The sequence below is a fragment of the Loxodonta africana genome, chromosome 5 (assembly GCF_030014295.1).
Source record: "Loxodonta africana isolate mLoxAfr1 chromosome 5, mLoxAfr1.hap2, whole genome shotgun sequence".
Lineage (NCBI taxonomy): Eukaryota > Metazoa > Chordata > Mammalia > Proboscidea > Elephantidae > Loxodonta > Loxodonta africana.
In genome coordinates, this window is record NC_087346.1 from 52,819,071 (window position 1) to 52,839,844 (window position 20,774).

Consider the following 20,774-nt stretch of genomic DNA (forward strand, 5'->3'; position numbering starts at 1 on the left):
TTTTAAATGCATGAATCTCGAAGTTCTGTCATCTGAGTGTGCCAATAGTACCTCAAGCTCAGCGTATTTCCAAACATATCCACCTGGTAGAGAATCTCACTACTTCTATCATTGGTGTTACCTAGATTCAAATTTTGGACTCAGATTCTTTTCCTCTTTCTTGATATCTACATAGATTTTTAAACATACACACACACACAAAAGCATACACACCCTTACTCTTTCTCATTCTCTCTTCCATTTGTTCAAGTTTGACCAGAAACAACAGCCTTAACCCACTGCCGTCGTGTCAATTCCAACTCATAGTAACCCTTTAGGACAGAGCAGAACTGCCTCACAGGCTTTCCAAGGAGAGGATGGTAGATTTGAACTGCTGACCTTCTGGTTAGCAGCCAAAGTTATTCTTCACTTAGTCTACCAATAATCTGTAACTAGGAATGTGCATTAGAACCATCTAGGGAGCTCCTGCAGAACAAGCATACGTATACCAGTCTAAATTCTAGCCTCAGAGATTCTGATTTACTGGTTCTAGAGTCTGGCCAAGAAAATGTATTTTGAAAAAGCTCCCAAAATGGTTCAGATTCAAACTTCCGGTAAAAATGACTGCCTATTTTATAATTACGTCACTTTCAAATTAATTTTTTCTATAGTATTAATTTGAGCAGTTCATTTTTTTTTCCTTATTGGCTCCTCATTGTACAAAATCTTCCCCATTTTAGTTCCAGGCATTTCTTTCTACCATATTATTCACTTTTTAAAAAATATTTCTGGAAAGTCTCTTAATCTTCTATTCACAGTTCTAAATTCAATATAGATTAAATGTTTCCTTCTCCATAAATACCACTAGATGAGCTCAAACACAAAACGAGCTGCTTCCTAGAACTGTATTTAGCATGGGGAAAAAAAAAGATTTGTTGCATGAGTAGGCGGAGAAAGATTATCAGAAAAACCATTTCCCCCCTCACATTATTTGCACGAAGTATTATAATGAAATATGCAAAGACATGGAGATAGAAAACCAAAAGGGAAGAACATGCTCAGCATTTCTCAAGCTGAAACAACTGAAGAAAAAATTCGAGCCCCGAGTTGCAATACTGAAGGATTCTATGGGGAAAACACTGAACAACGCAGGAAGCATCAAAAGCAGATGGAAGGAATATACAGTCCCTGTACCAAAAAGATCTGGTCGATGTTCAACTATTGCAGGAAGTGGCATATGATCAAGAAAGAACCAGTAGTACTGAAGGAAGAAGCCCAAGTTGCAATGGTGAAAAGCAAGGATCCAGGAACTGACAAAATACCAGTTGAGATGTTTCAACAAACAGATACAATGCTGGCAGCATTCACTTGTCTATACCAAGAAATTTGGAACACAGCTACCTGGTCAACTGAATGGAAGAGATCAGTATTTATGCCCATTCCAAAGAAAGGTGATTCAACACAATGTGGAATTATCAAACATCATTAATATCACATGCAAGTAAAATTTTGCTGAAGATAATTCAAAAGCAGTTCCAGAAGAATATTGACAGGGAACAACCAGAAATTCAAGCTGGATTCAGGAGAGGACATAGAACGAGGGATATCATTGCTGATGTCCAATATTGGCTAAAAGCAGAGAATACCAGAAAGATGCTTACCTGTGTTTTATTGACCATACAAAGGCATTCGACTGTGTTAATAATAACAAATTATGGGTAACACTGAGAATGAAAATTCCAGAACGCTTAATTGTGCTCATGCAGAACCTGTATATAGACCAAGAGACTGAACAAGTGGATACTGCATGGTTTAAAATCAGGACAGGTGTACATCAGGGTTGTATCTGTTCACCAAACTTATTCAATCTGTATGCTGAGCAAATAATCCGAGAAACTGGACTACAGAAAGAAGAATGCAGCATCAGGACTGCAGGAAGACTCATTAACAACCTGCGATACGCAGATGACACAACCTTGCTTGTGGAACATGAAGAGGATTTGAAGTACTTACTGATGAAGATCAAAGACTACAGCCTTCGCTACAGATTACACCTCAACAGAAAGAAAACAACAAATTCTCACAACTTGACCAATATCATGATAAAAGGAGAAAAGGTTGAAGTTGTCAAGGATTTCATTTTACTTGGATCCACAAATCAACACCCATGGAAACAGCAGTCAAGAAATCAAACAACATGAGACTATGTTGGCATCTCCTGTCTGAAGGGGAGGTGAGAGGATAGAGAGTGTCAGAAGCTGGCCGAATGGACATGAAAAGACATAGAGGAAGGAAGGAGTGTGCTGTCTCATTAGGGGGAGGGCAATTAGGAGTATATAGCAAGATGTCTATAAATTTTTGTATGAGAGTCCGACTTGATTTGTAAACTTTCACTTAAAGCACGATAAAAACTAAAAAGAAAAAAACTACTAAAAAAGAAACCAACTTATTGCACTGGGCAAATCTGCTGCAAAAGACCTCTTTCAAGTATTAAACAAAGATGTCACTTTGAGAACTAAGGTGTGCCTGATCCAAGCCATGGTGTTTTCAATCATCTCATATGCGTGCGAAAGCTGGAGAATGAATAAGGAAGACTGAAGAAGTGATGCTTTTGAATTATGATGTTGATGAAGAATATTGAATATACCACAGACTGCCAAAAGAATGAGCAGAACTGTCTTGAAAGAAGTATGGCCAGAATGCTCCTTAGAAGGGAAGATGGCGAGACTTCATCTCATGTACTTCGGACATATTATTAGGAGGGACCAGTCCCTGGAGAGGGATATCATGCTTGGTAGAGAGTCAGTGAAAAGGAGAAAGACCCTCAATGAGATGGATTAACACAGTGGCTGCAACAATAGCTTCAAACGTAGCAAAGATCTGAGGATGGCACAGGACCAGACAGTGTTTTGTTCTGTTGTACATAGGGTTGCTATGAGTTGGAACTGATTCAATGACACCTAACAACAAAAACATTATTTGCACTGGTTTTCTAGAACAAAGGTTTATTAATTATTACAAACTAATTACAGGGTGATACTAACTAACCAGGAATCACCTGATGTAGAGGCTTGTGGTCCAGTATAGAAATTCTCCCGAAGCTACAGCTGCCTCACCTACCAATACAGGTTGTAAAAGAGAAGGCAGAAGCTAGTAATTCCCTGTTGATTACCTGCTCAGACCAAGGTCCAAAGATTATTAATTTCCTCTCCTCAAATCTTATTTTGGGGCTGCCAGTTTTTTGTTGATGTTTTCCTAGAGTCCAATTTGGAGAGAAAAAAAAATTAGAGGCAATTCTGCCCTCCACTTGAATTGCACAAACCCAGTAAAAAAATTACTATTGCAACTCATGCTTCAGAATTTTATAGATATGTATTTCTCATCACATAAGGCTGAAAGAAGCAAGGTCATTTCCTACAGAAGACAGACTATGTACGTCTCCTGCATATTTTTTTTTAACTTTTAATTTTGAAATAATTATCAACTCACAGGAAGTTTCAAAAAACAACACAGAAAGGTCTTATTACCCTTCATCTAGCTTCTTCAATAGTAACATTTATATAATTCTAGGACAATATCAGGAAACCCTGGTGGCGTAGTAGTTAAGTGCTACGGCTCTTAACAAAGAGGTCAGCAGTTCGAATCTGCCAGGTGCTCCTTGGAAACTACGGGGCAGTTCTACTCTGTCCTATAGGGTCACTATGAGTCAGAATTGACTTGATGGCAGTGGGTTTTAATGGGTTAGTACAATATCACGACCAAGACATGACACTGGTACACAATTTACAGATCTTACTCAAATTTTATGGTCCCTGGGTAGCACAAATGGTTTGCACTTGACTACTAAAGGTTGATGGCTCCAATCCACCCAGCGCCACCGTGAAAAGTAGGGCTGGTGATCTGCTTCCATAAAGATTACATAAAGAAAACCCTACTGGAACAGTTTTACTCTGTAACACATGGGGTCAGCATCAGTCGGAATTGACTTGATGACAGCAGGGTTTTTATTTATTTTCTTAAATTCAGATTTTACCAGTTTATACACGCATGCATGAGTGTGTGTGCGTGCATGTATAGTTCAATGCAATCTATGAAAGCCAAAACTCGACGGGACTGTCTTATTTTTTGGGGTCTCACAAGTTTTTTGCCTTTGACAGGGTGCAGTCTTGCCACTTTTCTTTCTCTCTCCTTTTAGTGGAAAATATTTGAGCTTTCGTTCTCTTGACAGGCTACCACTTTACAAAGATTCTGGCTTTTGCAGGTTTTACTGTATATTTGTGTAACCACCACCTGTATGTGACACTTAGAAATATTCACTTTCATGCAAATCAGATTTTTCTCAAATTGATAGCTGGCCTTTAAGTCAAAATAAGCTTTTTATTTTGGTCTCAGAAATTAGGACTTGGATATATTATACAACACACAGAAACTGCCCAGGTATAATGAATGCAAAGTAGAATTGTACAGTGGTTTAAAACTAGGAATAGATTCAAATCAAAACTTCAAATTTTTAAGTTCTATGCTTGAAGCCAAGTTCAGCCACCAAAAAGCAACACATCTGGGCTATAGCACCCTAACAGAACAACCTCTGCTGAAGTACTCAGTATTAACTCTTGGATTCTGTTAGAGGTTAGGACGAGAAACATTCGTACGGTGAACATCTGGGCAGCTTTTGTAGCACTATTATTGAAGACACTGTCCATAACACTAGTCAATAACATTTACATATTTTAACTAGGGATGTGCACAGACTAATCCAGGTAGGTGATGTTATTCTGATGTTAAATTCCTCCTAGCATTTTGTCACAATTTTTTGTTTCAGAATTAGAATATTTCTTTTTAGCATAAAATAGAAATTACATGGCCTATCAAGTTCTTTTTTCACCTTGTGCTACATTAGTGCTCATATACAGTATATTTATATTACCCTTGATTCCAACTAAATGTATATGATTTCTAGAATCTGTATCTTTATTTTAAATATCTTGGGTTCATTAGCACATTACAACATGTACTTTTTAGGAATAACAATCATAGTATTTTCTTTGCACAGTGCTTTATAAATTGTATTGTACTTCTATATATAAATCTTATTTAATCCATATACAACCCCACTTGACCAGTGAGGTAACTAAGACTCAGAAAGATTAAATAAAAATTTTGTTAATGGTGTAACTGTAACTAAAATCCATTTGCACTATCTGCTTCTAGAGGACACATTAAAATACAAATTTATAATTAAGTTTCAAATAAATTACTGTATATTTCTTTTCTAAGCAATGCACTATTTGCACAGTTTCTAAAAATGGCTCCAATTGGTACTGTGCCCTTCTGTATCCTTTTATTTTTATTCTGATCAGAAACTATACGTTTAGCTTATATTCTGTAACTATCATGAAGTTGTGTTTCTGTATGCATTTTGTCTTTTCTACTACATTAAACGCTTTTTAATGGCATGAATCTTTACTGTAGAGCCTATCACAATGTTACAAAACAACATTTATTTCAAACTATATATTTGGGATATCTTTACAATGGAGTATTTTCATGTGGTAATAGTTACAATTACTATCTTTAAAAATAGTTGTTTATTCTTGTATACATGAAGTACTTTATAATAAGCCCATTCATGAAACACAACATATTGATAAAAATTGAGGAATCTTATTTCTGTCACTTATTGGCTGATTATTCTAAAAATGAACACTGAAAAAAATAAGGTAAATCTATAAACCTGCAAAACCTTTTAATAATATAAGTAATTAAATAACCTAAATTATAACCCTGAAATAAACACTTATTTTAAATTCCAGAACATAAATAGTTCCCTGTTGAATATAATTGCTGCAAACACACTTTGATCACTTACGCAATTTTGAAGCATGCCTGCATTATATTAAAACATACTTATCCAACCAACTTGCATTATAAAACATTGTACAATTATTGCTAAATATTTTTCAACATTTTGAAGTCAGATCTATAAACTCTTTCTTTACCCTTTATATAAAAATACTGTTAAATAACTAGAATCAGTAAATATCCAAATAGATCCATGCACATACGGTAATTTTACGCAAATAAAATTACATGCCTTGTATGTTTGTTTGCCAACTGTGCTCTCCGCTCACAAGGTATTTTTATAAGCACCCCGCGCTGATTTTTTTTATATGCTGCTATAAAAAAAAATTTAGCATAGCACACTTACAAAAATATCTCACAGGAGGAAGGCACAGTTGGCAAACAAACGTAGACAGTGTGCGTTATTTGCGTAAAATGAGGTACTTGGGCATCATTTCTATTCATACTTGAAGTCAATGAATTAAAACTTATTTCACTTCATAAACACTGGCTTTGGGAAACCTAATTATTGCCTCACTTTGAATATTTATTCATTCATCAGTGAACAAGAGTACAATTTTCTTTTGTCTATCACATAAGACAGCATACCACATAAGCTTAAGTGTGTATTTTTCTTTCCAATAACAGGAATAATTATATAATAACAAGCATTAACATTATTTCTGTAAGTGGGCATATTTGTTTTATTTTAACATGTGTCAATTTCATTTATATATATTACTCATCCTCTGGAGTATAAAAAGTCACAAAAATTTAATTTCATGTAATTATTTCCTTCTATCTACAAAATACCTTTTAATCAGTCTATTGAATATCAATTATTTCCTGACATCAAGCACTAACATCCACAAACAGAAAATTCAGTCTCCAATCACCAAGTTATCCCAAAGAATTCCAAATATGGGTGGCAATGTAACATGAAACTATTGAAAAATATAAGGCCATTTAAATATATCAACAAGGTAAGATGCATGGTTATACGAACAAAATTAATAACTAAAAGAAGGGAATACCAGTACAAACACAGCTTGCTGATTTCTTTCCTTATTAAAACACAAAACTTTCTTCCTTAATCTGAAAGATGTCAAGCTGCTCTTGAAAAATTATTTCAGCAAAGTTAAAGGGCAGAAGAGTTTTCTAATACTGTTTATACCAGAAGTCTACCTGGATACCTTGAAACAGAAACCTATAACTGAAGCGGCCTGGAGGCTCTCTGGGAGAAAAGAGAATAGCCATTTTAAATTAAAAAAAAAAAAAAAAAGTCCCTGCTCGTAATTTTTTCATTTCTATAAGCAAGATAGAGACTGGGACTCAAAAAGTTCATCAGCAGTAAAGCCTAACTCCACCCCACTCAGCAGTTGTATCAGTCTGATGTTAGGATTATATGAGACGGTTCTCTTCCATTAGGAAGAGCCCCTAAAATGGGCACTGTCAAGGCTGGTAAAACTGAAATCTGACCACTTTTTTCCCCAAAAGATTTCCTGGATTTTATGGTGTGTGTAATTCTTTTTACAGCTAAAGTTCTTCTTTCAAATACACTAACCCAGTGCCCTCGGGAACTGAAATATGCTAGCAAATGTTTTATTTTTTAGGTGTATAAGTAAAAAAATTTATAAAATGCACACAAATTTCTCAAACTTTTATTTCCAACAGTGAATTCCTTATAGTACTTTCTGTATACATCCCTTTTACTATCTATGGTAAGCATAATATGATCCTGAATAAACCCATGCTAAAAAATTACTCACTTGGAGTACATTTACAAAACGTAAGTCAACTGATTAGCTTGACAACTAAGACTGATGAAACACCAACATATGAATTTTAAAACACACTTTATTTGGAAGAAAATGACTCTATGTAAATTTTTCTATTTTCTTTTTAAGAATGAAGCATTACATTCTTGAGAGGAAAGAAGGCTGATACATTAATTAATATACAAGTCATCAAATACTGTTTAAAAAAGAAATTTCTGGGTTCTTTAAAACTTCTAATTGTCACAAAATGTAATGAGAAACTCATTTCAAGTAAATTCACAAATCAACCACACAGCATTAGATTTACAGATTTTATATCCCCCTTTTCATTCAAATATAGGCACTGTAGTTTTCCTACAAACGATTATTCTAGAGAAATCACTAAGAAGTTCACAGAAATTTAATTTCAAATAAAAAGATAAGAAAGCATGCAGTCTTATGAAATTTACATGCATAAGACAGCATGGCACAATGAACACATTTTCACCATGTTTTTTAGTAATATATTACTTCTCATATTTATTCATTTTTAAGACTGCTAACTTTATTTCCCTTAAATAAGGTTAAAATAAGGTTAAAAGATGGCCTGTATGCTTAATTTTTCATTTAACTATAATTTCCACTGAACTGAATGATCATGGAGTGCTTATATTTATAAATGAATGAAACCCAGAAAATTTTAACTTCATATCCACAGAACTTCATACTACAGACTTTATAAGTATAGAGTAAAACTATATGATAAACATTGCAATGCTAAACACTGTAATAACAGGCTTCGGTTTCATCAAGAATGGTAATCTTATTAACTAGACATTTATTACCCTGACTTCAAGGCCTCTTTAGAGTACACAGGAAATAAAATTACTCTGTGCCCATAAAGATCATAGCAACACAAGACAAAGATCACTGTTTCTTCTATTTTGCTAATATTAAATGAAACTCCAGGACTAAAGTACTCAAAACAGATAATATTTCATATGTTCAAACATGCAAAATTCAAGAATAACTAAACAAGATTTAGAGAATACTTTCAGTAGTCTTAAATTCCAGTAATAAAAACATAAGAAGGAAAAAAATGAAAACAGTAATGATCAATACTCTTTACACATACATGCCATCAATCTTCGACTATAATCTGGCAGAGATTTTTTTCAATACATAATGTTAAAATTAATCATATAAAATATACATTAAATAGCTCATTCTTGAAAGCTGAGATTACAAGCTATGGTGTTTAATAAAAACCCTAAAGAAATACAAAACTAGACAAATAACACTAAGTTTTATAAATAAAGCTAATAGCCTAGGATAAAAAGAATCGGCACGTAGGAGCAGACAGGTAAATTTGTAAGCAGTATTGGGGTCTGGAAACTGTAATTTAAGAGTTATATTAAGACAGCTCATGCTCAGAAAAAGTTTCAGAAAAAGTAAACAAAGAAAAAACAAATTAGGCTTTTTTTTTTTTTTACCACTACTATTACAGATAAGTTATAACTGATAACTGCAGTCTTAATCCTTTTTTCCTATTTCCTTTTTATACCATAAATAAATATTTTTATGACCTGATTTTTTATCAGGCTCATAGGTATAAAGGACTTTTTGAGTACTTACATATTATAAAAAGGCCTTGTCTTTTGTGTTTATAACAAAGATGTATTTTGAAAAGTGATCATAAACTCAAGGGCAAAGTAGGCATTTAAAGGTATTTTAGTTATATAAATAGAAGTAAAATTTCTAGGCTTTCAGGTGAATGATAAAATGTGTATTTGTTTCAGAAACCAGAAATCTAAATAAAATCAGGATAAGCCTAATTAAAGTGAATGTACTCAAGATTTTTCTGTATTTTGTCTATATACAGGTAGGAGGGAGAAGTAGAAAACGTAACGTATTTGTAATAAACCCATACCCAAGATCTTCCCTCCCTCTGCCTAATATAGCGATGTACTACAACAGGCGGGGAGGATGGCAATGATGTCACGACAAATCTGGATGGAGTCAATGCAAATGCAGCCGGCCATTCTAGCTTTTGGGACGATAATGGATTTCATGAATGGTTTTACTGAACTGCACGTAATTAAAGATGTATTTGGACAGACTTAGAAACTTCAAAACACTGTTCAAAATCATTCTCATTCAGATAGTACTTTAATACAACTTAATTAAAAAGACATCTATATATTTTTTTTCTAAATTTAAAAGCCCCAATGTCTTACAAATTAACTTACTTTCCTCTGAAAGAGTATCCTCCTCTTATGATACAGAGGGAAAAAATTCATTTCCTGTAACTTCTCAGTTAAGAATGATATGGCCTAAATTTCCAACAGTTCTGCTAAATAAGTCATCCTGGCCCATGTCAGTGTCTTAGTAAGCCTAGAAAAGTCAGTGCTAACACCAGAAGTAAAATTAATCTGAAAATCGTAATTCTTAAACAAAAAAATTAAGTGTATTATTGATACTGCGATACTTACGACTGTCATAGCATATGTTTCCCAGAGCCCTGCCCGTTTGAAGCAGCACTTCTTGGTCTTTGCTATTTAGCAGCTGCACCAGAGGTGAAATCAATCCAGCTTCCACACATGGAATTCGCATAAATTCTGAAAGTAAAAGATACTTTATTAAAAATCTAAAGATTTCCAGTTTATATAAATCAACTCCCTTAATAAAATACCTACTATCAAAATGTGTACAGGGTTTTACTATTAAAGAGTACATTTCTGTTCAAAAGTACCCTGCTAAAACCTTACTAAAAACTTCATGAAATTAGTACACAAGAAATGAATGGGGTCCTATTTTTCTTTGCTGATAGTCTCTGCCATAACCAAAGGGATTTTTAATTAACTTTCATGACATCTAATTTATTACTCTTTTTCCATAATAACTGGATGTACTTTGAAAGTAACATGTGATGATGGAAATATTGTCAGCATTCTTTCTACGAGCCTTATAATTGAAGTACTGTGGTGAAACTAAGCCATCAACTTGCCTAATTTCTTTCATTATAACCCAAAAACCCATTGCCTTTGAGTTGATTTTGACTCATAGCAACCCTATATGGCAGAGTAGTACTGCCCCACAGGGTTTCAAAGGCTGTAAATCTTTTCAGAGCAGACTGCTGTACCTTTCTCCCACTGAGCAGCTGGTGGGTTGGAACTGCTGACTTTTTGGTTCGCAGTCGAGCGCTTTAACCACTATGCCACCAGAGCTCCTTTCTTCTACTATATGTTCTCTAAAAAGCTAAAACATAAATTTCTTTAAAAGATTCCAGTGAATCATTTAAAAAATATAGGTTCTTTTCATTGGTAAGATCTAGCAGAATCATCTATTCCTTATCATCATTCCTATAAAAACATTCCTATCCTTTATTAAAATCCATTTTTATGATGTCTCACTCTATCTACTGTTGCACCCACACATTCATAGGTCTAAAAAAACACCAAATGTTAAGCTTTCTTAAAATTCAAACTCACTTTTTTCCTTTGCTTTAAAGTAAAACATTTACTGATGCCCAATCATACCACCAAGAAGCCCTGGTGGCGCAGTGGTTAAGAACTTGGCCACTAATCAAAAGGTCAGGAGTTCAAACTCACCAGTCACTCTGCACAAGAAAGATGTGGCAGTCTGCTCCCAGAAAGATTACAGCCTTGGAAACCCTATGGGGTAGTTGTACTCTGTCCTATAGGGTCGCTATGAGTCGGAATCGACTGGATGGCAATGGGTTAAAGATACCACCAGAGTCATGATTAGAAATAAACATTTTTTAGCAATTTATGGTGGGCTACTATAACATTTGAGGATAACGAAGATTTCTAATGAATGAAAGTTCATCAATAATGAACACCTGAATTGTCATTTTGGACATATGACTTACCACAAGGATGTTTCAGTCAATAAAGTTACTCAACAAATAGCTAAGTCCTTGACCCATAACCAATTCTAATAAAAAAACCACAATCTTTTCAAGTGGGTCCACTCAATTTTTTCTACATGCACACACATAACCAATCCTTCCTCACTTCCTCTTCATTTTCAAATTCCTACTGCACACCATATAGGGGTGTTATGTGAGCTGTTAGCTCTGAACCAACTTCATTCCCCATCTAACATAACCATAAGTCACAGATGTGCTCCTCACTACCTAAACAAAGGATTTCATTTCTATTATGTCTCTTACTTACCACTATATTACTGAAACCTTCTCTAATTTAAATTTCCAAGATTCAGAGTCCTTCTTACTTCTAAAGCTAACTTTTGGTAGGTTTGGTGGTTTATCAACTCATACCCCACCAAAATCCCAATGCTGTCAAGTCAATTCGGATTCACAGTGACCCTACAGGACAGAGTACAACTGCCCCACAGGGTTTCCAAGGCCATAATCTTTACGGAAGCAGACTGCCATATCTTTCTCCCATGGAGTGGTTGGTGGGTTCAAACCGCTGACCTCTTGGTTAACAGGCAAGTAATTAACCACTGTACCCCCAGGGCCTCATATTCCACCACCCACTGGGAAAACAAATTATATTATATACTTGCATGAATTTAACAACTACCTATAAAAAAAAAAAAAAAAAAATTTTTTTTTTACCTATAGGGGATCACAAATCAATCTACTTGTCTACTTTTTAAATTAATGGCCACTTTAGAATTTTTTTTTTTTTTTTTTTTTTAGGAGCCCTGATGGCACAGTGGTTAAGAGCTTGGCTGCTAACTAAAAGGTCAGCAGTTTGAATCCACCAGCTGCTCCTTGGAAACCCTATGGGGCAGTTCTATTTTGTTATATAGGGTCGCTATGAGTCGGAATTGACAGCACAAGTTCTTTTTTGGTTTTTGAATTTTTATAGATTTTAAATATTAAATGAACATGCCATCACCTCAAATTAAAGACGGAGGTGTTTATTATCCTTTTCACCTAGTTTCCAACAATGGGATCATTTCAATGATGAATGAAACAAAAAATTTAGGAATACTTTCTGATTTGTAATCTATTTCATAAGTGAAAGCTGTTGGTATATCTTATTGCTTTGTTTTGTTGTTGCTATTTTTCTAATGGCGGAAATATCAAATTACTTTTTTTCCTTGTCCTTCTGTTCTAATTGCTCATATGATAACAATCTGTCTTTCAAAATATTGACTCTAATCAATAGCTTCAGGTATTCTTTAAATGATGGGGGGTAAATAATTATAGGAAAATTGTAGAATCTAATAACTGTTCTGAACCACTTTATACTCAACAGCATATAAAGACAAAACAAAGCTAGTATATTCTTCGGCTTTTAGTCGATGTAAAAGTAATACTTCAGTCCCTGGAGGAAGTAAAGTCCTTCTAAAACCTTTTGCTTTTCAATTTATTTTTTTAACTGAGGAGTGGCAGCCCTCCTTAGCTAATCTTAATGACATGAAGTCACCATGCTTCAGATGGATATATGTGTGAAAAATACACCAGGAATTTATAAGAAATATGTTTAAATTATATTGGAGAGGCTACAAAATGGCTACAGTGGTTATCCTCACTCAGAAAGGGTTCCTACTACACGTATCCCTCTATTTACACCACATGAGCCTGCTACCTGGGCACAGCAGACTGTTCTCTGACCTAAGTTCAGCACATAGACAGGCTGACCAACAGCCTATCAAGTGGTCTGGTGTGAAAGAACTGCTGAACAGAGCAATTGTGATGAACTAAAAAAATGAGACCCTTTCTCTAGGGAATCTGAACTCCAGAGATCTATAAAGTTCTTGAGGTGGGGGCAGTAGGAGGGAGAGGCTGAAGGCAAGGTACAGAATAACCGTGACTAGAAATCAAAATCAGTGGAAGCCATTAGGCAACAGAAGGCAGAAACCTGTATTTGTATATGTGTCTGTATAACACAGAAATTTTTTTTCTGCATGTATAGAAATTCATACAAAGATTCTGAAGAATAGACACCATTCTATCTCAATAACCATCCAAATTTAGTAACACGAAGCTGATTTCCTCCTATTATTCTTTTTTTTCTTTGAATGTAGCAAAATATTCACTTAAATTCTTGTTGACTGAATATTTCTCTATCTCTCTAAATTCAGAGTGCCGATTCCTTGCTCTCTTGCTTTTTCTTTCTCAAACCTACCTGAATTACATATTCATTATCATCAGTAACGTACAGGCTGTGATGAAGACCATAAACTAAATCGTTTTCTTTTTATACACACTGAGATTTATAAAATGCCTTTTTGCATATCTACTTACAAACAAAAAAACCCGACAACTAAATGTATTTTTCCTGGTATCAGCTACTATAATCTAACGTTTATAAGCCAAATAAAAACACTGAGTGTGAGAGTCTACCTTAATGTTTGTTGGACTTCACAGTAGTGGATATTCAGAGTATGAATTTTCTCTAATAACCTCCCTATATTTTCTCTTGGCCTTTTATGCTTTTCTTTAAAAGAACGAGGAAAACTTTACTGTTTGAATAGAAAAGAATAAGTAGTTTTACATGCGGGCTGTCAAACTGATACTATTTTTCATTCATACTTTATCTGTGTTGCCCTTGTTTTTTAAAGATAATACTGATAACCATGATTTAGACTATGCTTGTTTATATAGCATGCTTACAAAAGGAGTTTAAGCTTCCTACACTGAAGTGCCAAGTGAAACTTTAAGTTACCCAACAAATATGGTGCAATTTTTCTAAAGTATTGATTTTACTCAAAGATTTTTTTGGGGTATACACATTTTACACAAAATAAAATGTACTTATTATGGAGTATGGGGCAAAATTAAAATAGATTTAAATGAAAAAAAACATGATACTTTCCTGCTTCTGGTGGTGCTGCCCACCCCCAGCACCTTGGGAGTATACTTTTACTCTTATTGTTAAAAAGGAAGAAATAGTCAATGGATAGATAATTCCTGCCTTGTTTACTTCTCCTTTGCCTCAAATCATTCTTAAATCTATTATATAGAGGAATATTTTTCATTTAAAAGTCTAAAAGTCTTTTACTACAATTTAGGGCAATAGCTGTTCTCCCATGTGAAACTTTTCCATGGAACTTATTAACATCGTCTGGATTTTGTATGTCAGCATACAGTGCAGTATGTTAATCTGCAGAGATTCTTTTTGTATGTGCAAATTTTAAAATAATTATATTTTATGTTTAATCCAGCTCTAAAAATTATATACTAATATTTCTCTTTTAATAGTTATATAATATATACAGCATATTACATGTTACAGATTAATTCCAATCTCTTTTTTCCCAGATTCATTTGATCTTTTTTCATTGTCAAGCTTCTAACAAGAATACAAGCCCAATTTATAACCTCTGTTGGGTTCTGGGTTGGGTCATGTTACTTTAATAAAGCTTTAATATACTTTTTCAGCCAGTCATTTAAAAAAAGAAAAGTGGTGGCTAAGTAATAAATATCCAAATTGTTTTAACCAGTATCCCATTTATTTTCATCAGTAATGGTTAGTGATATGCCCTAACAAGCCTCTGATTAGAAGTAAAAAAGGTAAAAATTCTAGTGTCTATAAAACATAGCTTTTATTTACTACAAAATTACTAAAGGAAACTTCTACCAGCAGAGTTATCATGAAATTGTGATAAAATATCATGAGGATATTAAGTAATAGTACACAGGAATGCAATTCATTTTCCAAAAAAATTTATTATCCAAAATTTCTCAATCTATACTATAATGTGTCCGCCCATTTTTACAAAAAAGGATTTCAAGATCAAATCTGAATTTCTACCTTAATTTCTAGAAATTTATACTGTGCCTATAACAGGTTTAAAGATAAACTACTTGATCTTAAAAACCATGCTGCTTTGTGTGTAAGATTCAGACAGGGGTTGGTCTAGGTTATAAAACAGTATCTGGAAGAGTTCCAGTTTTAAACCAGATCTGCTTTTAGGTGTTCTTTGCTGCCCAAGGCAATCACTACCTATTTGGAGGAGTTCAAATCTGCTTAACAGTACACTGAATATGCCCAGGCCACTAGGAAGCCCATGGACATTTAAGATCAGCTAGAATCCAAAACACGGCATGGTGATCACATAATTGTAACAGCATAGATGGGACATACAAACAATGGTTGGCCAGTTTTCAGTTAATCAAAAACCAAAAAATGATTTATCAGCATAGAATCTCACTGGTACTTGAAAGATGTTTTAAGAACCTCTTAAAAAAGTGAAAAGGTTTCGTGTGCTTTTCTTTTTAGTAACACACATATGAACAAGTTGTTTTACTGGGCCAGAAAAACAATGAATACCAGTACTTCGCAATACAACTTGCCATGGCGATTACACAAATGAAGCCAGAAAATTTTAAGTTCTTCTCTTTAAGGTATAATATATGCAATTTACTAAAATAAACGGTCTAAAAATAATATCAAACTGACAAATTGAAGCATACTAAAGGTATTACATTTAGTACGGGCCCTCTCTCATGCTTACAAATTCCTTTAAGAATTGTGTTCTTCTTAAGCTGACTGAACTAAAATAATATACTAATACTTCTGCTATAACTTAATTCTTCCAAGGAGTCCCTCACTGGATATAAACTAATAGAATGGGATGGATTAAGTATTATATAATCTAAACTTTGTCGCTATTGTTGATTTTCCAGAGTATTCTTACATGGAAATTTAAGGAATACATGTTTGCTCAGAAGGTGAGGGAAGAAGACAGAACTGCACTTCTGAAGTCGAGTGTCAGTGTCAGGAGGACCAAAACCAAAAACCAAACCCAGTGCCGTCGAGTTGATTCCGACTCATAGCGACCCTACAGGACAGAGTAGGACTGCCCCATAGAGTTTCCAAGAAGCACCTGGCGGATTCGAACTGCCGACCCTTTGGTTAGCAGCCACAGCACTTAACCACTACACCAGCAGGGTTTCCATCAGTAGGACAGGCCACACCAAAAAAAAAACAGTGAGTTTATCTGGTTGTAACACAAATCAAGATATACATAAAAAAGGTAAGCCCTCCTATGACAATGAAGATAAATAACTTATCTCAAAGATCCTATAACCAAAGAAATAAATAATACAAGTGTAGCTGGGACTAGCTGTCATTTTCCTGAATGCTACAGCAAAGGAAAGCAATAGCAAATGAGAAATGTATGGATAGAATGACTATAACTATAGTCATTTTAAACAATTACATGAAAAAGTCAAAGAAAAGAGAAACAGAAAGAAAGAAAAAATGTCTACTCTACAAAATTAAAACATAAATGAATAAAACATACTGACAAGTAAGGTGTAAAACTGAAGATGTTCCCAGCAGAAAAGTTCTTGAGGAAAACCTCACCATTTTTGGCTACTTCTGCTATGATGTTAGCTACTTTGGCTGTGCAGGAAGACTGTGGAGTCAACAGATCTGCAAAGAGTTGAAGTATTCCACTTCCTTGGATTTTTTCACTTGTTCCCGTATCTGAAAGAGAAGCATACAAAGACTTTCAATGAAAACCTTCAACTGTAACAGTGACAACTTTGTCTACAATGAAGACTTTAAACTCTTCAAGCATTTTTCCCGTCCATAATAGAAATTAGTTTCAGTATATATTCAGAAGTATGTATTTATATAAAATAACCTTCAGCTACATGTTACTGTTTTTATCTTGAGTTTTAATCTGCACTAAACACTTTAAAATACAATTTTTTCTCAGTCTACAGTCAGACTATAAAGGAAGTCTTTCTGCATGTACCACTTGCATACCAAACTTACTTTTCAATGTTAGTTCCAAATTTTCAGAGGAAGGTTTTTTTTCCACTTCCTTTTTGATTTCTTAGATCTGTAATAGTTATTTTAAATAAACTCTATGGTTCCCTATAATCCTAAAGCAATTTTTAAAAAAATGAATGGCAACTATTAATGAGCAAGAAACTCATCTATCATTTTATATGGAATGAAAGAGGATAGCTGAAGAGACTACATAGTTCCATATGACTATTCAGTTTTCATACAACTCATTCAAACCACCATTAGTGAAGAATGGAAATAGAAAACAGTAAAACAGAACTCTATTTGGTGACACAGAAATTCAAGAGGCTCTTTCTTCTTTCCTTTCCTTTCCTAAAAATATAAACAGGCTATGAAACCAAACCCCTTATTTTGCTGTGTATATTTCCAACAACAATAAAAATAAAATATATTAAAAAAAAAAAAAAAGTCCAAGCCCTTCCATGTACTTGTTATTTAGAGTACAACCTATTAAAATAAAAGATGATAGGAATATCTGAAATGATGAAGAAAGTAAAGAAAAGCTCAAGGAAATAAAATTTAAAATTACCATTTTATTCTGAACAATGAAGAAAATAACATGTATTTAAAGACAAGATTGTAAGGCTCATTAAAATGTTTAATTTGATGATTCTATGTGTACCTCCGTTACATCCTCTGAATATACATACAAATAATAAAGAACCCTAAAAACTTCCTGTTAAAGAGCAGCTGATATAATCAATAGACAGTAGGAAAATAACTCTTAGTAGGTTGTCCACACACACACAAAAAATCATGTATTTCTTTACAGCAAGTACTGACTGGTTAGTGTACTGGCTTTCAAACTGTAGGTTCCAATCCATCAGTGAGCTCTGAAATCTATTTGCTGAAGGAGAACCAGAGATTTTTTAAAAAGAGAAAGAGAATTAACAACACATGCAACAATAACAAAAGAACAGAAAAAAAGCTTTGAACACAGTATGGTGAAACGCTACTAGTAAAGCTTTAGTTTGAATTATGTGCATAGGTATATGACTGTACGTATATGTGCATATAAAATGTATTTCTAATCGTGGGTTCTGGTCAAAAGTTAAAAACCACTGTATCATGCATCCCTTGACTGCCTAGGACTATGGGTTAAAACACACACAAAAAAACCTGCTGCCATCAGGTCGATTCCAACTCACAGCGACCACAGCACTCCTTTAATATCATCGGGAGGGGTTAGAATTGTCAAATAGTTTGTATTCACTGAAGCAACAGAAAATTGTGCTTTTACAGATTTATTATCTAAGAAGAATAATCATTTGCAAATCATAGTGTGTGTGTATGGCATTAGTACCACAGAGAAAATAACCAAGATTATTCATGCTGAAACTCCTTCCATGCATTTCCTTTTCCTGCCGTAAGCCTAGTCACTTTTCAAACACTGTATTTTAGTTTCTTATATTTTATGTACTATATAATAAAAAGGCTCTTTTGGAGACACTCTAAGACAATCTTTATTAAGTGAAGGGAGAGCAGCCCAGAAAGATGAAGTAAACTTATCTAAAGTCACCAATCATAAAAATCACAGAGCTTAAACTAAAGTCTCAGATTCTACATTAACAAGTGAACATGTGGGTCACCTGGTGTCATTTTGTTTAACAGAAAACATATTTAAGCACTAACAGATGAAATCTGTCCTATTCTATGCTATCATTCTACTGTTTCTTACAATTCAGGTTATTACAAGTGCAGAGAACACATGATAGGGCACACAACAGAGCACCTATACTTTCCTCGAGTCTAGTTTAAAATATAATGTGCCTTTTTTGCTTTTACTTCTTGGTCTAAAAAAAATGTTTTTAAGGCACAGAAAATATAATACCTAAGATCCATTAATTTATTTCTTTTTAGGAAGAAGGCAAAAAGAACTGAACTCAATTTGCCATGTTAAAACCCTTCCTTCCCTGACCACTGCTACCAGAAGATGCAACCTTAGGATGCTGGGTCAGATTGCCCAGGGATTTCGTCCCACCATCTGCTGATGCTGGGATGACAGCAAGAGTCTGGCAAACGGCATGAATCGTGATTAAATGTGATGCTGTGACATTTGTGTATGTGAAGGGGAGCAGTTAACTGCAAATCACCCATGCATGTCCCATTGTAACTAGAACTGAAATAACAGCTTCACAGGCACAGGCAAAGGAAAAAAAGAAAACAAAATGCAGAACTCTTGTGCTCTGACTGATGAGGCTTTCCACAGATTAAAATCCAAAGAACTAGAAGAATAATCACAATTAAGTATTTGGGAATAGTATTTTTTAATGCTATTGGCAGAGAATTAAGAGGAAAAATATAATCTAACTTTTCATATAACTCTGATCTAATATTCAGAAATATTTAACAGGAATTCTATTTACTTGCTAACGTGGATTTCTATATAAATTTGAGTCTAAATTAAACAACTGAGAATTACCTTCTTTGCTTTGGCATAAAAACATGAACCAAATACTCCTTATCACTGAAGTGCTACTATCTAATCAATATTCCAAATTTCTAACCTCACTGAATACAAATACTTTTTCCACTGCCATTCTATTGCATCTCAAAATGTATATTTATCTGTGAGCCAAAAGATTTTCTCAGATATTTGTAAGCACCCTTGAAATGATTTTAAACGGGCATCAAGAAGTAGTCAAAGGTTGAAGTCTGCAGGTCTAAATGAACGGCTACTTGTACAAAATCATGCACTGTGACCAGAAGTTCTAAAAAAAAAAAAAAAAAAGTAGACTTTTCATTATCTTTAGCCAGACTATTACTGACATTTTAACTACAACTTATCGGCACTCATTTTTAATGCTTACGGGAATCAATTCAACATCTTTCTTCCTCTTCACATTTAGGTGCAGTCATAAAAATGTTTGCGTATGCCTATAGATTACAGGTAGCTGGCAGTCCTGGAATTTCGAAGGACCCATATATGCAGGGCACTGCTACTTTAAAATAGTATCTGTGTGAGTAACTGCAGGAGTCCTGTCCATCACAGTTGCCCTTGCAGTCCTGCAAGCAGTCATTCTGTCCCCGCAGCCCTATGTCCACACTCCATCTGACCTGTAGCAGCTTAGTTATGAAACTGCCAGTGATACAAAGAAGAGGAAAACTGGGACTTTCAGCCAGAGAAACTTGAAGCCAGGCTACAACACCATATGGGGAGAAGTTAAAGCACGGCTCATACAACTTCTCAAGGCCAAGAGGAGAAGGGAGGGAATAAGTGGAATGGGAAGGAAATCATAATTTAAGATTATGGCGCGAAAAAGGCTAAGGTTTCCAACAAAGCTGCCAAGTAAATACATTAAAATAATTGGCTTTTCAGTTAAATACCAAGAGGAGGCTTTCAAGTATGCTGCTACAGTAAGCTGAATTTATGATGTTATGTTAACATATAGGTTTCACAGTGATAAATTAATAAAAAGCATTTGATAAC

The 20,774-nt window shown here is 34.4% G+C and overlaps 1 protein-coding gene across 6 annotated transcripts in view; it reads right to left on the reverse strand.

The window, feature by feature from the left end:
* Positions 1–20,774, reverse strand: part of RAP1GDS1 (Rap1 GTPase-GDP dissociation stimulator 1) — a 174,060-nt gene that overhangs the window by 98,225 nt on the left and 55,061 nt on the right. For 5 of the 6 annotated variants that reach the window (XM_010590453.3, XM_010590455.3, XM_010590454.3 and 2 more), the window contains exons 3-4: positions 16,892–17,014; positions 10,070–10,195 (exon numbers count right to left, since the gene is read on the reverse strand). In XM_010590453.3, the coding sequence (XP_010588755.2) occupies positions 10,070–10,195; positions 16,892–17,014 (249 nt within the window). Of the gene's footprint in view, positions 1–10,069; positions 10,196–16,833; positions 17,015–20,774 lie in introns of those variants that run through there. The other variant, XM_023548522.2, reaches the window with a different exon arrangement.